General features: G+C 50.7%; 1 protein-coding gene across 4 annotated transcripts in view; it reads right to left on the minus strand.

Moving 5' to 3' along the window:
• The window catches only part of STARD13 (StAR related lipid transfer domain containing 13), a 178,365-nt gene that overhangs the window by 24,409 nt on the left and 137,410 nt on the right, over positions 1-16,546 (minus strand). For 3 of the 4 annotated variants that reach the window (XM_054586543.1, XM_054586544.1, XM_054586542.1), the window contains exon 4: positions 6,562-6,625. The exons of the other annotated variant lie outside the window; for it this stretch is intronic. In XM_054586543.1, coding sequence (XP_054442518.1) covers positions 6,562-6,625 — 64 coding nt within the window. The remainder of the gene's footprint in view (positions 1-6,561; positions 6,626-16,546) is intronic. 4 annotated transcript variants of the gene reach the window in all.

Here is a 16,546-nt window from a genome sequence, read left to right on the forward strand (position 1 = left end):
CTTTAATTATCCTCGTTTATACTCGGACATATTTTATTAAAATCTAGCTGACATATAATATTGTATCAGTTTCAAGGGCACAACATCGTGATTCAGCATTTACAGACTTTGTAATCTGATCACCTTAAGTTTAGGAACAACCCGTTACCGTACACAGTTACGATGATGTTTACCGTTGACTCTTTTCCTTGTGCTGTGCGTGGCTTCCCCGTGGCCTATTCATTTTATAGCTAGAAGTTCACTTTTCTCCTTTCCCTTCGCCCCCTCCTGTCCAGCAACCATCAGCTTGTTCTCTGTCTCTGAGTCTGTTTCTGTTTTGTTTTTTTTTTAACTTCCACACAGAGGGGACATCGTATGGTGTTTGTCTTTCTTTGTCTGCCTTATTTCACTTAGCTGTACTCTGATATTTTATAATCTAATTTAGTTTGTTTCCTTTTTAGGAAAATGTTGTTTGTGCCGCATCAAACTTATTTAACAATCCATGCGTAGGCCATGGTCCACAGTATGGAATAGACACTGCCCTCCAATTCCACGTTTACACGCTCGGGGCCCAGCCGGCTGCCAGGCATGCAGCAGGGTCCCCGGTCACGAGTGTGGAAGCGTCCTGACTGGTTAAGAGGGGATCAGAGTCCATCCGTAGTCATTATTTTTTTCGGGCTAAAAAGAAATAGTTTGTTTACCTAGAAATGGGAGGAGTCAGATGTACTTAAGAGAAAAAGAAACACCAAATGAACTTTATTCTCCTATCTTAACGGTTTAGTAGACCATGAAAACATACACTACAGTCATAGCCTGTCTGGATTTTGGCCAGGGAGCAGCCGAAGGCTCTCCTGATGTTCTGTGAACAAATGGCCGGCAGCGGCAGGCACTACAGAGGGCCTCGCAAGGCACTTGGCTGGGTAACTGCACCGAGAGTGCGAACAGAAGGCTGCACACGACTAGGGAGAGGTCGCGGGGGGGCGGGGGCGCCTCAAAGTTACGTCCATTTCCAGAACAGCTGGAGTGGGCCGGGAGAACGCGTGCTTTTACAGCGTGAAGGTGGCCCGGGGCCATTCACCGAGGGGTCTCCAGCAAGGCGCCCTCCTGAGACTCGGTGTCCTCAGCTGTGCAGGGGAAGTGATCACGATGCACGCATCTCAGGGAATGTCAACAGGGCCAAATGGGATGAGAGGTGAAAATGCCGCGTGAGCCTTGAAGTGCAAGATCAAAGCAGTTGCCATTGTCAGAGTGGCGAGACGGGGGTGTCTAAAGACCTGAACAGCATAGAAGGGCAACCTGGTAAGCACATGACCTTTCACAGAGTGAAACAGGGAGACCCTCCCTTTGAAAGTCAACTCTAGGATGTGCAGGATGGGCCGGACTAGGCTTGACAGCCGTCACGATGCGTGGCTTTGAGCACTGTAGCAGACGAAGCTTAATGTGAGTGAGCCATGCACTGTGGCCGCCAAACCCAGCCCCCAGCTTTAGAATGTGTACGTCACAAGACGCCGGGGGCTGGGCCCACCCTGTCGCCCATGGCTCACACATGGCGGGTGCAGCAGGCGGTAGTCCTGCGTGCCACATGGTAAGGGGCGCAGGGGAAGGGAAAAGGGGAGTGTTTCTTGGGGAGGGTCATCAGGATGGCAGGGCCTCTGAGGACCCTGGCCTCCCGTGAAGGATGATCGAAAGAACTAATGGTTTTGGTTTAGAAACGAGGAACTGCAGAGCAGCGTTACCCAAAGTGCGTGCGAGGGCCTGCCTGTGCGCAGGCTTACCAGCCCACGGTGACACGTGCACAGACGCCGAGCGTCAGCGTTACAAGGCCTGTCAGCATTTGGCCAGGCCGTGCTCGCCAAGGTCACAGTCGGCAGGCTAGTGTCACCGAGCAGGGTAGAGCCCATTCTGGGTGTTGCGCACAGTAGGGCCACATTAGAACAGGTACACTTTAAGGTTAGTGGATCCACCATAACTCAAGGTGTACAATGTACAGGACTGACTGTTTTTACAGAAAGGTAATTGCTGGGACAGGCTAGTAAGGCAGGATCAAAGAGGAATTTTGAAAACAGCAACATGTTTCATTTTGGAAAAAAAGAAAAGAGGAATATCTTAAGCTTTTAAACATTACGTTCAAACCTCTTTTTTGATTCCAGCCAACATACTCTCTGAGACTGTTTTCTTTATAATTATTATTAATCAAACAAAGAAAGAACATTTTAGATACACACTCCTTCCTGTGGGTGGTGGTGTCAATCCGACCCAGACTAGGGGATAAACGAGAAACTCAAGGCCATGAATATTCACAGACCGAGTAGAGGCACTTAACACGGGGACTCGTGTCTCAAAGGGAATTTTCTCTTTAGTTGCGGGAGCTCAACAACCAAAAGGTTGTAAGTGCCATCAGAGTTCTTCATAGTAGTGCCCCTGTGTGCACTTCCAATAAAAATGTGAATTTTGTAATTCTTTTCTAGTTCTCATTCCCTTTGTTTTCACTGTATTTACTGCCATGCAATTTTGTGTCTATTGAGTCTAACAGTAAGACAGTTAGGCTTCTGTTTTCCACACTTTTTTTCATTTCTTATTTCTAACTCATTGGTACTGAATTTTACAAAAGCACCTCGGTCCGTAGCCCCCTGGAAATGGAAAACAAAACAAAACAGACACGGCACGCCGCACCGGCAGCTTGAGGAGCCTTGTTCTAGACCGGGCAGAGGGAGGGCAACTTTCTGTCAAGGGTCGGACGGTAGGTATTCTAGCTTTACGGGCCGTGCAGCTCTGTCGCAGCTACTGCTGCTGGGGCCACCCGAGCGGGTGTCACTTGGCTGCAACGCAGCTTCCTTCTCAAAGACAAGAGTGGTGGTGGGCTGGCCTTGGCCCACAGGACAGAGCGGAAATCTGCGTCCTGCACGTCTCCGGATGAAAGGCCTGGGATCGGAAGGGCGCGCGGCACTGAATCAGCTCCCGGCGTACTCTGCGGGGGCCCGCCGGCATCCGGACGAAGCAAAGGGCCTGGCTGCGCAGCCAGCGCTTCACGTCTCGATGCCTCAGGCACAGGCGGCGGCGCCCGGGGAGGGGCGCTCTACGAAGCGAGCGGGCCGTGGGTGCGGGGCTCGAAAGGTGACGAAAGATCCTCCGACTCAGAGCCCGTGGTTCTAAGAGATCCACGCACAGCTATCTCTAGCTCCAGGCGGTGACTCTCCAGCCACACGAGCGTGGGAGTAAATCTAAGTTTCCCCTCCCTTGAGTCTGCGGGGGAGCAGTCCAGGGGCGTCTTACGTGGTGGGAGGTCGGGGGCGAACGCAGTGGCGCTGGCGACCGGGCCGCTGACAACTGCGGCTCCTTGGCGACCCCGATGGCATCCAGGCTGGACGAGCGGCTGCAAGGTGCCCGTGGGCCACGGGTTCGGTTTTATGGAAACTGCAATTTTACCAGAAACTTCTTCGGGAGCCGCTCTTCCGGTCGTGGGAAATGGCGGGGAAGAGGCCTGGGTGCGTGTGTGCCCCTCTCCGGCCTCACTTCACACGCGGCCCTTTGGAGTCCCCGTCTCGGACCTGGCCCTGGACTGGACGTCACGCCGCAGAAACACCAGCCCTGATTAGGGGATTTCACTGCTGTCCTAAAGCCGCCGGAGATTTTGCGGGTGATAATGAAGAAGAAACACTTTTCTGAGAACCAGTAGCATTTGCATGTGCCTTGCTTTTCATTTGCATGAAACTCTGATGTTCATTCTTTTATAAAAAAGGAGAACGTGCTTAGACGAAACGATATACTTCTCAGACATGACTGCCAACCCAACATGGCCAAGGGAAGGTTTTTAAAACTTTTTTAAGAAGTGGAACGTGGCCATACCTTCCGCCTGGGGAGGAGCCCGCGCAGACCCACGGCTGCAAAGCGGCCGCTGACCCACCGTCTCAGGGACCTTCAGAAGCGGCCCCCCATTCGCACGAGCGGCGCCGAGCGGCTGGGTCCGTCCGGTCCAGAGCAGGAATGAGCCATGTCTCGTGGGCAGGCAGCGGTGATTTCCTTTCCCCACGCTTCACACGTCGCATTTAATGCGACTGAGCATGAACGCGGCGTCACCCTCTTCCTCTAGACTTGGCGGTTCCTCGGATCAACCCACCAAGCTCTTCAGACAGAATAGAACGAGAGGAAAATGCAAAGTCGAGCAGTAAGATTGAAGACCCATTCCCTGCGAGAGACCCAGAGGCAAACATCCATGAAGACACTAAATCAGTCCTGGGCTCTAGTACGGGCGGCAAGAAGCAACCCTTTCCTAAGCCGGTAAAAATGCGTCACTGCATTTTGCTGAGGAAACACGCCCAGGCCTCCAGCCCAGGCCCCTTGCTCAGGTTGCCTTAGGCTTCTGAGTAACTTTGACAGGCAAAGGGGTTCAGATCCCGCCTCGGCTGACGGTGCGTGGCTTTGGGCAAGTTGCTACCTTCCCACCCGTTAATTTCTGCACCTCTGACGTGGGGCCGTGCCTGGCACACGACGGGCACGCGTGAGTGTTCGCTCCCCACGCAAGCCCCAGAGCCCTTCCACAGCCCCAGGAGCCCCAGAGAGAGGAGGAGAATTGGGGCTCCAGCCGGCCCCCGAGGGGGGCGGCATTCGGCAGGAGCAAGCGTGCCTGGGCCTCCGCAGCTTGGAGGTGAGGCTGTTATTTTTATTTTTTGGATTGTTTGAAATGGGGACGTAGCTGAGGGGAAGCGCTGCTGCTTAGTTTTCCTCCAAATAAACAAATTCCAAAGAGGGTTGAAGCTTCACGTGGTGTTCGGTTCTGAAGTCTCACTTTCCAGTTTTGATCATTTGGCCTATTCCTAGCCTGTATGTATGAACGTATTTATTTTTTGCAGTAAGAGGAAGGACTGGCCTATGACGTGGGTAAGGGGCAGCTCATGAGGACACGTGGCCCCACGCAGGGTCCCCGACATGGTAGCGGAGACCGCAGCCCCAGCGGCTGGCCACTCCTGAGCACACGAGTGGGTGAGGGCCATGCGCCGGAACGGCTCATTTGAAAAGTCAGGCCCCAGCTCCCCAGTTCGCAGTGTTCTGTTCAGGGGCGCGGAGAGGTGAGGCCCACCGCTCGGCAGGGCTGCGAGGCTGCCTGCCACTCCGTCCAACAGGAGGGACACATTACAAATGTCAGGGGACTGAAGGGACCGATGGACGGAGGCGCTTTTGGGGAGGTCAACGTAAACAGGCGAACAAGGGTCATTCAAGCCCATCACACACGTGGGTTTGGCGACGCTGGGGACAGGCTGGGAGCATCGCCACTCCACGCGGCTGGCAGCACACCATGCCGTTCGTTTGGGGCCTTTCCTTCTGTGAAACACCGCGGCCAGAGGTCTGTGTGGGGGGCCGCGGGGCTGGCCGCCGACCGACGCCCGCGGGCATGGCCGCGCTCGGTGTAGCAGGAACCCCGCGCCGCAGTCGGAGCGGCGCCGACCCCGGGCCGGCAACGCTGTGTGTGCTTCTGAAGGGTTCCATTCAGCTCCACATTTTTACTTTGCCTTTGGTCTGGACAGATGGCTCATGTTTTAATATTTCGCTGGATATTGTTTTTCACCATTTTACCTCCTTAGCTTAAACCTTTGGCTTCCAGCTCCAACCCCACATTGTTTTTAAGGTGGGGTCAACCAAAATTCATTTGCTGCTTCTGTTTCCTTTCTTCTTTTTTCCTTTCCTTTTTTGGGTGCTATTTAAGAGCAGAAATTCAGGCTCCAGTTATTTTTAAAGATCGGGTTACTCAGGAGTGATTTAAAAGCCATGTGGTTTAATGGTTTCTCTGTGAAGACCAGGATAAAGAACACTTTCTTTGGACTCAAAGATGTTTGCTCTGCTTCTTCAAAATACACTGAGGCTTGGCTTGTTCCGCGTTGGAGATGAGAAACGAAAAAAATGTGGTGAACGCTGTGAACTCCGCGATTCCTAAAAGGATCGATTCAGTGAGGAGGAGAGAGCGCCGCAGCACGTCGACTGGGAGCCTGGGGCTAGAGGGAGCCCTGCCTGAGGCTGAGAACCCGCTCCCGCCGCTGGGTCAGAAAAGATCGCGGGCGAGTGGCTCAACCTGTGCACATTTTACTTTCTTTCTCTAGGAAATAGAGAGTCCTTGCCACAGCGAATTACATGGGACCATGCACGGTGAACCTGCCAGGGAAGAAATGGCTCTGGGAACATACGTGAAAATGCTGCTGGAAAGGGCGAAGCAGAGGTCCCCTGGCGTGGACCCAGCCTCTTTCCTGTGCCCCCTTCATCTGCTGGTATCTGTGGGGTATTCTGCGCGGCCCTGGAGTGCGTGGTCTGCACCTCGACCAGCTTTCGGAAGGGCGCCATTAAGAATGAAGGCGTTTCACATCTTTGCGCAAAGCCTCTGCTAGAAACTAAAGCGAAAGGAGATGGTCAAACAGACCTCAGCCCGGGTTCATGAAGGACTAAGCGAACCCCTAATGGCTGAGATAAGCCGGGGCAGCGAGGCCCAGCGCAGGCGGTCAGTCTTCTCAGCGCTTGGCTTAGGCGCGTGCTGTTTCCACCGGCGCCCCACGGCCTCCTGCGGGGAGGGCCTGGGCCTTCCGGGGGCGCACCTACCTTTTTCCTTTGGAAGTTCACATCAAGTTTCATGGAGGCACACTTGTTCAACGTATTTAGCCGTCTAAAAAGAAAGAAAAATGCGATGATTGCTACCACTAGTGACCCTACATTTTCTCTCCAGTTTGCTAATTCGCAGTCCCTGCCGGGGAGGCCGGAAGCGCAAAGCGTCCGCGGTGCGCCCGGCCCGGGCTGCGCTCAGGGGGCCACGGCCGGAGGGGCGTCGCTGCTTGTTCTGCGGCCCCCACGCCCCGGGCCTCGGCCGCCAGGCCTGCTGGCCTCTGCCCCTTCCCTGGGCTCAACCCGGCCCTGCCCCCGCTCCTCCTTCCGCCGCTCCCGGGGCCCAGTCTCGGTCACCGAGCCACACTGTCCCCAGCCACCTCCCGTCGCGCCCGTCCCCACGTTTCCATCAGTTCAACCACCTGCCTTCTCTCTTGCTCTTGGGCTGTGGGGTATAAACGGAAAAATGACGCACACGACAGTGCCCACCTATGCCTTGCTGTGGGTCGAGTGGTGTCCCCCTCAAACGTGCACTGAAGCCCCAGCCCCCAGGGCGGCTGTATGTGGAGGAGGGAGTGACTGCGGTCAAACGGGGTCACAGGGCGAACCCCGCCGCAGCAGAACTGTCCCGAGGAGAGCGACACGGGCGCGCGCGCGCTCTCCGCCCACCACGCGAGGGCACAGCGAGAAGACACCGCGCCGCCCGGGGAGTGGGACGCGGGGCGCTGCCGGCCCCCCGGGGCTGGGCTTCCCGCCTCCACAGCTGGGAGACAATGCATGTCTACCGCTGAAGACCCCCCGTCTGTCTTTCGTCAGGGCAGCCCCTACGGACTGACACATACATTTCGATTTTCTTCCTCGGCTGGGTTCCCAAAAGTGCTACCCAGCATTCCTTTTAGTTTTTCCTCTGGCTGGCACCCAATCTCAGACCGTGAAGAGATGGCAGTTTCTCACCAGATGACTTAGCCTCCATCCCCGGTGAGAAAACATGGCTTAATATAAGCTATTTGACATAAATTAATTTACTCATCCTTACCTCCATCATTAAAAAAAAAAAAAAAAAAAAAAAAAAACGATGACGCTATTCTTTTTCAAAGCTAACCCTTTAACCTTGTTTTTGATTTCCACATCCACCGCTCCTTGTGGGGCTTTGATACATTATTATTCCCTCTCAGCTCAGCAAACTCTTCTCACCTCAGCTTTTCTTCTCTTTAAGCTCATCCCTGTCTTGAGCAAATTGACTTAACTACTTAGTTAGCCACCTAAATAACCATAAGCAAAGAAACTACTCGTTTTCCTTTAATCCTACCTGTCCATCAAGCACCTGTACTAACTGCCCTTCCGTAGGTACTCAGTTTGCTGAGAATAGTCTCAGTTTTCACTCACTTCAATCCACAGCAATCTAATTTCACAACATGCTCTTTGCAGATACCTTTGCAATTTTGTTTCATTGGGTTCCTTTTTAAAAATCGCAGTTATTGAATGCCTACGATTTAAAGAGTCAAACAGGACCCTTCGCATCATTTGCCACGTGTACTGCTCTTTGGGGGACTCTTTTAACTGTTTCTTTTGGCGTTGACCTCTGACAACATGTTTATACTGTTACTTCTTGATTTTTCAGTTTAAGTCACAATCTGTTCGCTTTGTCCTACAAAAGATGAGGATCTATTTTTTTTTTTTTACCACCTATTCTCCCCTCATTTCCCACACATTCACACCTTTTACCTCCTAGAACTACAGTTAAGTCACGATTTTGTAAGTTTTTGATAAATCTACATTCAGTATTCATTGCGGCCATGAGAATGTTTTTCCTATGTTTACCACCACACTCTGATTACTTTTTCTTCCATTTTTATCTTTGCATTATCCCAGGAGGTAACAAACATGTGTTTATTATTTCCACAGTTTTCTATGTCCTTATCCCTAAATTCGATCTCAAATGTCCCCAAATATCTAACCCTCTAAGCGTGTTAAAACGTATCAGGTAGTCTGTTCACTTAATTTCCTTGGAGACGTCTCTCTCAGAGCCTTCTGACCTGTTCTCGTGGGGATTTTCAGGGTTTATTTTTGTTTTCACATGGGCTAATCGGGGTTCTCAGAACTCTGGTTCTCACATTTCTGACACTCTTCTTAAGCATATTTCCCAAAACTCTGGAGCTGAGTCACAAAAGAGTCCTGGTGATTTCAGTATTTAGAATGCAGGTAGACTGTCGCTTAAGCCCTTGTTTTTGAAAGAGTATCTCCCTCTTCAGCTATGGCTGATGTCCCCTGGTCTACAGAACTTCTATTTTAGTCTCTCCAGGGGACAAACATATAGTCTTGTGCTGGAGGCAGGGGAGGGGCTGCCTAAGTATAGATCGGGGACATGAATCTACTTTAAATACGGTTTTAAACAGCCCTCTGCTTTTTAGCCAGCCTTCAACCTCATTTCCCATTTTGGAGCTTTTTAGGATTCTATAGTGCAAACGGATCCATGTTATGGCTTCCCCCACAGACTCTTAAATTTTACTTCTTGGGCCTGCTAGCTCCCCATTTCACGTTTCTGCTTTTCTGCTTTGGAAATTCTGTGGCCGCGGTCCCTCCGTACAGACGCCCGCATCTGTGAAGGGGCGTCCCTGCAAGTTAGCGGGCGTTTAGAGGCCGGTGCAGCGAGGTGCTCCGGCTCCTGTCTCGACAGGTGACTTTCTCTGGTGTCCTGGTTGTGCAAAGATCTTACGTTTTCAGCTCAATACATTTTGGCAATGGCAGCTACGCTCAACCCAGGCGAAGCTCTGTCTTCGCGTCAGAGAATTCTCCTTCCCTGTCCACGCCCTGCACCGCCACACCCGCTCCCACCAGCCCCACGGACATCTGGTTTCTCACTCCTGTCCTCCGTAGACTGGTTGCCACATAAACGGAATCGCACAGTATGCTCTTTGAGTGCCTGGCTTTTCAATTTTTTTCCCCACTCCACAGAATGTTTCTGCGATTGATCCATGCTCATGAGGATCTCGGCGGTAATCCTCCCTTTTAATTGCTGAAAAGTACTCCGCGGTGCCAAGAGGTGCATTTGGCTTAGCTATTCTCTTGCTGATGGACATCTGGACTGGTTCCAGTTTTAGCCGGTAATTGTTTAGTCACCGAATTCCAACTCTTCTTTTTAGCAAAGGCATATTTGTACCAGTGGACACTGATTGCTATTCACCGTTCCTTGAACCTCTTCTCATCCTTGGCTTTCAGGACCATGAAATCTCTCATCTCTCTAAATGCCACCTCCTTCCTGTCACCAAGCAGTACTGGCCCTTTAACTTGTATATTTTTGAGAATTCACAGGTAGGCTGAAATATCTTCTGTCGCCTTGAAATAAACGTGACTCTGACGATGCCCAATCCTCTGTCTCTAGCTCTGACACCCCCCGCCCCCCCGAGCCCGGGAGGTACATTTCTAGCTGATCTCTAGTCTCACCCATGTGTGGGGTCTTGCTGGCCCCTCAAACTCAACTATCAAAATGGAACTTCTTCCCTTTAAAGCCTGTTTATCCTAGTTAATGTCTTGTCTTGATTACGAGTATAACCAAGCAGGCCACCCAGACGGACAGAGTCACCTTAAGGCTCCTCCTCAAGGGCTACTGTTACTTTGATCATCAGGTCCCCATCAGGTCCGTGACCCCTCCATGGTATTTTTGAATCTGGCTGCTTCTTTGGTCCTACTTCGGTCCCGTGACTCCTGCCTAGAGTCAGGCAACAGCCTCCTGTTTGGTTCCTCCACCACTTCGAATGACTCCCATTAAAACCTATTTCTCAACTTCTCACTGGGCCACTCATTTCCTTAAAAATATTTGAGGGCCTCCCTCATTTTCAGCCTTCCCCAATTCACCCACAGGCGGCACATTCATTAGGGTCAAAGATAATGAGCAACTGGATTAGAAAAGGCCATTTAGTCTGAGGCCGTCTGGGGCGCGCCCTTGGCCTTTGCACCTATGACCCACAGCCAGTGTTTGGCTAGTTCCACACCCGCTGACATCACCGCCCAAGAGCTCACTGTGGTGTGGAAGTAAATTTTATATATGTTCTCCTTGGGAAGCTCTGCAACAGGTTTGTTTAGGGAAGGAATGCCTATCATGTATACAATTTACATGTCTAACAAACCTGTTCTTCCAAGTTTTAGCAAGGATGCTAAACCGCCTACACTTCAAAAGGATATGACGTGGCAGCTTCATATAACATTAAATGTATGCTTAGCATCTGACCAAGCAATTCTACTCTTCGTTATTTGCCCAAGATAAAATAAATCATGCATCTCGAGACTCGCACTTGAATTTCCCAGCGGTGTTCTTCATAAAATAGACAAAAGGGGAAATAACCCAAACGGCCCTCGACCGGCAGGTGGATGTGGAAATTGTGGTACATCCATGCCACGAATACTCAGCAATACGAAGGCGCTCCAACTACTGACCCATGCAATAGACAACATGGATGAATCGCAAAGGCTTCATGCGAAGAAAAAGAAGCCAGATGCACAGAGCAGGCATATAAGCGTTGATTGCATTCATACAGAATTTTAGAAAAGGCAGAACCGGGGGGATGGAAAACAGCATGGCAGGTGCTCAATGGCAGCAACAGGGGCTGTGGGAGGTCACGGGAATGTCCTGCATCATGACCGTGGTAACAGTCACGCAGCTACGCAGTTGATAAAGCTCGTCCAATTGTTCACTTTACGTGGCTGATTTTATTTGAATGTGAATTATACCTCCATAAAGCTGAATCAATAAGAATGCAAGAGGGCGATGTGAGTGGGAAGGATGCTGTAAAGATCTCCGACACTGTTCCCCCATAGAAGCAACAAGCGCACTGGCGGATGTTGTCAAAACAAGCGTTAAAAAACACTTCACATTTTATTTTTCAACTACAGGTTATGCTCAATATTATTTTGTATTAGTGTCAGGTGAACAAGCATAGGGGTTAGACAGCCACACACTGTACAACGTTTTCTCCCCAATACCCCGGCACCGCACGCGAGCACCGCCACGCTGCTCACCACGCTCCCTGTGCTGCACTCACATCCCGTGACTGTTGTAACCACCCATCTGCGCTTCTTAATCCTTCATCTCTTTCAACCAGTCCCCCCACCTCCGTCTCCTCTGGCCACCGCCAGCCTGTCCTCTGTGTCCATGAGCTGGTTTCAATTTTGTTTGTTTATTTCGTTCTCTAGATTTCACGCCGGTGGTGGGCATGCAGGTGGGCGCAGCCACTGTGGAAAACAGCAGGGGAGGCTCTCAAAAAAGCAAAAATGGACCCGTCTCATGACCCGGCAATTCCCCTCTGGGTATATATCCGAAGAAACCAGTAACACTGCTTCAAAAGACCATACACACACCCCTGCGTTCATTGCAGCATTATGGAAGCAACCGAAGTGCCCATTAATAGGTGAGTGGATAGAAAAGGCTGTGGTACATATATATGATACAATGGGGTATTTCTCAGCCACAAAAAATGAATGAAATCTTACCATTTGTGACTGCATGGATGGACCTAAAGGGTATTATGCTTAGTAAAACAAGTTGGAGAAAGACAAAGTACTAAAATAAGCTTTGTAAGAACCCTGGAAATCCATAGAGGCACGCAAACAATTCAAGTGCGATTGGAAAATGCTCGAAGCTACGTAAGAACAGTGTGCCTCGTGGCGCCGGAACGTGCCCTGTTCCCGTGTTCCTTTTTCAGGTCGGCAGAAGCTGTGGAGAACAGCAGAGTCACACTCGGAGTGGCCGTGCAAACCTGCAGCCCAGCAGCCTCTGGACAGCACGGAGTGCGTTTGCTCTCCCCCGACGCGCCACTGTTACAGCGCTGCCATTGTCTGAGCCTCCTGGCAATTCCTCGAATGCCCCTCTTCCCAGGGCTTGTCTTTACTGAACCTGATTCTGAGCTCGTCACTGAGAACAGCTTCTTCCTAGGGGGCTTGTCAAAATCAATCAGCGGCAATTACTTAACATCGCAGCTGCCTCAGATGATGGTAATGGCTGGGCCGAACAAGATGTGAACCAAAGGGATAAAAGGCGGGAATGAGATGTCCATTGGGGACTTAGAAGAGTTCTGACACGTTCTTAGAAATCTAGAAGGCCAGGTGCATATGAAGAACAGTGTGCAGACCCAGGAAAGACTGGAGGAGTTCCCAGTTTATCACCTCTGACCTTGGTGATCTGCACAAGCAGGGCGTAAAGGCTGAGGCAGAGCTACCAACTTCCTGCTGGAGCGTGAGACCAGAGCCCCGCACGCACAGAGCCCCCTTGGCAAAGGCCAGGCAACACGCTGCTTCCAGGCGTTTACGGAGATCTCTGTCCAGTCATTTGCCGACCACTAAGCTAACCAAGTAGGGATAACAGATGATTCTGACTGTAGGGCATTAGTTGAGAAAAGTCACTAAACAAACAGCAACAACAAGAAGCCTTGGGGAGGGGGGATATGATTAGAGAGTTGGCACATTACAATGTTTAAAATGTCCAGTTTAAAAAAATATATTGTAAAACAACTAATAGATTCTAAAGTTTACGTGGAGAGGCAAAAGTCTCAGAATGACCTACATTATGTTGAAGCAAAAGAACGAAGTTGGAGGAGTGACGTTACTCAACTTCAAGACTTACTATAAAGGTACATATTGGCAAAAGAACAGATAAATAGATCAATGGGACAAGACAGAGAGCCCAGAAACAGACCCAGGCAAATACAGTCAACTGAACTGTGACGGAGGAACCACTATAGCACAGAGAACAGACAGGCTTGTAACAAATGGTGTCAAAACAATCGAACATTTCTCTGCCCTCCCTACCAAAATCCATTGACACACAGACCTTACTTACATCTCTCACAAACATGACTCAAAATAGGTCATAAGCTTAATTGTAAACAAAAAATAATAAAACTTGCAAAGGATAACACAGGAGAGAACTCTAGATAACCTTAGGTTTGGTAGTGACTTTTTAGATACAACATCAAAGGCACACTCTGTAAAAAACAGTTGATAAACTGGACTTTATTAAAATGAAAATCTTCTCCTCTATGGAAGACACTGTCAAGTATCTGAAAAGATAACCCGCAGACCTGGAAAAATATTTGCAAAAAACCTATCTGATAAAGAACTGTTATCTAAAATACACAGAGAACTCTTAAAGCTGAACAACAAGGAACCACATGACCCAGTGAAAAAATTGGCAAACGGTCTGAACAGATCCCTTCACCAAAGCAGATGCACAGACGGCAAACAAGCGTGTGAAAAGAGGCCCCACATTATACACCACTAAAGGACTGCAAATTAAAATGATGCAATACCACTATTCACCTGTTAGAATGACCAAATTCTAAAATACTACCACCACCAAACGCTGGTGAGGATGTGGAGCGACAGGAACTCTCATTCGCTGTGGGTGAACTTCTGAAGTGGAAGCCAGTTTGGCAGTTTCTTACTGCTGAACATTCTCTTACCATTGGATTGAGGGGCTGTACTCGCTGATACTTACCGAAATATAAGATGAAAACTTATGTCCACATAGGAGCCTGCACAGGAAGGTTAACAGCGGTTTTATGCATAATTGCGAAAACTTGGAAGTAACCAAGATGTCCTTCCGTAATTGAATGAATAAATAAACTGTGGTACATCCAGACAATGGAATACGATTCAGGGCTAAAAATGAGGAGCCATGAAGCCACAAGAAGACACAGAGAAAGCGTCAACGCCCATCGCTAAGTGAAAGAAGCCGAAGTGAGAGGGCTGCGTACGGTACGACTCCAACCTCTGGACATTCCGGAAGAGGCAAGACTCCGGAGCCATCCGGGAGATCTGGGGCTTCCGTTCTTAGGGCAGTGAAGCCACTCTGTGCAGTCTGAGGCGGATACATGCTATTAGACATCGGTCAAAAGCCACAGCATGTAGGCGTAAGAGTGAACCTGAATTACCTAATAAATGTAAACTACGGCTGTAGAGTGTAATGACGTGTCAGCGCAGGCTCATCGGCTGCGGGGGGGCAGGGGGTGCGCAGGTGTGAGTCCAGGCGTAGCTGGGAACTCTCTGGATTTTATGCTCCAATTTGCTGGGAACCTAAAATGACTCCCAAAATAAAGTCTATTTTTGAAGATGTAATCTTTGTTTTATTCATTAAAAATTTCTGTTTCTTAGACTTTTGCAATGCCTGATGTAACGCAGTCTGTGCTTCCTTCTTTTTCCATCTACTCGCGCGTTCAGTCTCAATCCTCTCTACAAAATTGTCCTCATTGAAAACACCTCAGAAATCCCAGGTACCATTTCAAATGTACCCCCAAGCTTCTAACTCTTCCCTTCACAACGTATACCTGTGTCAAATCGCCATGCGGTACCCTTTAAGTATCTCACAACTGTACTTGTCAATTATACCTCCGTGAAGCTGGGGAAAAAAAAACAATAGCTGATTTGTTTAGATGGAAAAAAGAAGACGCAGAGAGAAAACGCTGCTCCTTACGGTGGTCTGAAGCTAGGGGGACATTCCCAGCGAGGGGCAGCCGCGGCCTGGGGTTTGTCCTGCACAAGGCAACATAAAGCGTGGCCAGAGTGTGTAAGAACACAGAATTGATGACTCATACATCCCAGAGACAGCGAGTGGCCCTTAAGGGCCTGCTGCCTCAGGGAAACAAACATGTCCCCTAACAGAAGTTTTCAAAGCCTTTGATCAAAATCACTGCAAAAGTGTGCTCTGAGTGAAGCCAATCTGCATTTAGGACCAATATGTAGCATTGGTATTTGTTTACCTCTAACTTAATGATAAGACATATAAACCCTCGTGATAACTTGCGTTGGTCTAACACTGGCTGCCTGGAGCACTGTCCTTGCGTAAATACAGTTTTGATTATAAAATGTGTTTTATTTGGTGCATGAACAGTGTGTTTTCCCCTGGGTTAGAGCCTCTTGACCTGGGATCCACAGAAGGCCTAGCAGGAAATCTTAGACTCAGTAGGTTCAGTCAGTTGGTTCTTTTGTAACTGAACCCACTCTGTCCACACGTGTCTGCATCGGTCCAGCCGGTGGTTGACGTGAAGTAGTCATAAGAGACCTCGCAGAGTCAGGAGAAGGGCGTCCTTCTCGGCCCTGAATGAACGGGGCCCCGGGCTGGGAGCCGCGTCTCACCTGCACCCCTGGTGCCTGCCGCATAGGCGCTGGCTCGGCGCGGACCCCCTCGGCCAGGGTGCCGAAGGAAGCCGCGCGGCAGGCTCCAGGGCCCGCTGGGTCTGACGGGCTTACTCCCTGGCGAGGAGAAGGCGGCTCCTGCAGGGACACTTGTTCAAGGGAGCTACGCACGCCTCAGCGCCGGGGCTGGGGCTTCTCCCCGAGAGCGACTTCTCTGTGCCCACCCCCCCAGGAGGAGCTTTAGAGGGGCCTGCAAAACGAGAGCACAGGTCACGGGCCTCGCCAAGGCCCCTCAGTAAATGGCGGTTTCCTTCCTCTCCTTTTTTTCCCACGAAAAGAGAAAATCCAGGATACGTGATGAAGGCGGGGCACCCTGGGCTTGGAGCCGGCTGTATTTACGTGCCAGCAGAAGCCAAGCGGTTAGACCCTTTCAGGAGAAATGTACCCAGCAATGCTGCTCCCAGAACCTGCCGATTTCCACCCTCCTCCTCAGAATCCTGGAGAACGGCTCACGCAGCAGCAGAGGGTTCTGGCGGCAACGGCAGCGAGAAGAGGAGGCACGAACAACGCCTCCCACAGCAGGTGGCTCCTGGGCCAGGCTGGGGACGACGCTCGGCCCAGGCAGAGCAGGCAGAGGCGAGGCCAACAGGCATGAAACAGCAGCGTTGGCCCGGAGCACAGACATGTGCGTGGAACGCCTGGGGAGGCAGGCAGGGGCCTGGCCACGCAGGACCAAAACGAAGGTGTCAGCGAGCCATCGGCGGGCCCTGGGGAGCCACTGAGGGCAGCAGACGGGAGGGGCAGGAGGTGGGCAGGAACCGAAGGCAGGAACCGGAAGCCACAGAGCGGGCAGGACCAA

Source organism: Pteronotus mesoamericanus, unplaced genomic scaffold (assembly GCF_021234165.1).
Source record: "Pteronotus mesoamericanus isolate MK-2021 breed Mesoamerican mustached bat unplaced genomic scaffold, CSHL_Meso_final contig_94, whole genome shotgun sequence".
In the NCBI taxonomy this organism is placed as follows: Eukaryota; Metazoa; Chordata; class Mammalia; order Chiroptera; family Mormoopidae; genus Pteronotus; species Pteronotus mesoamericanus.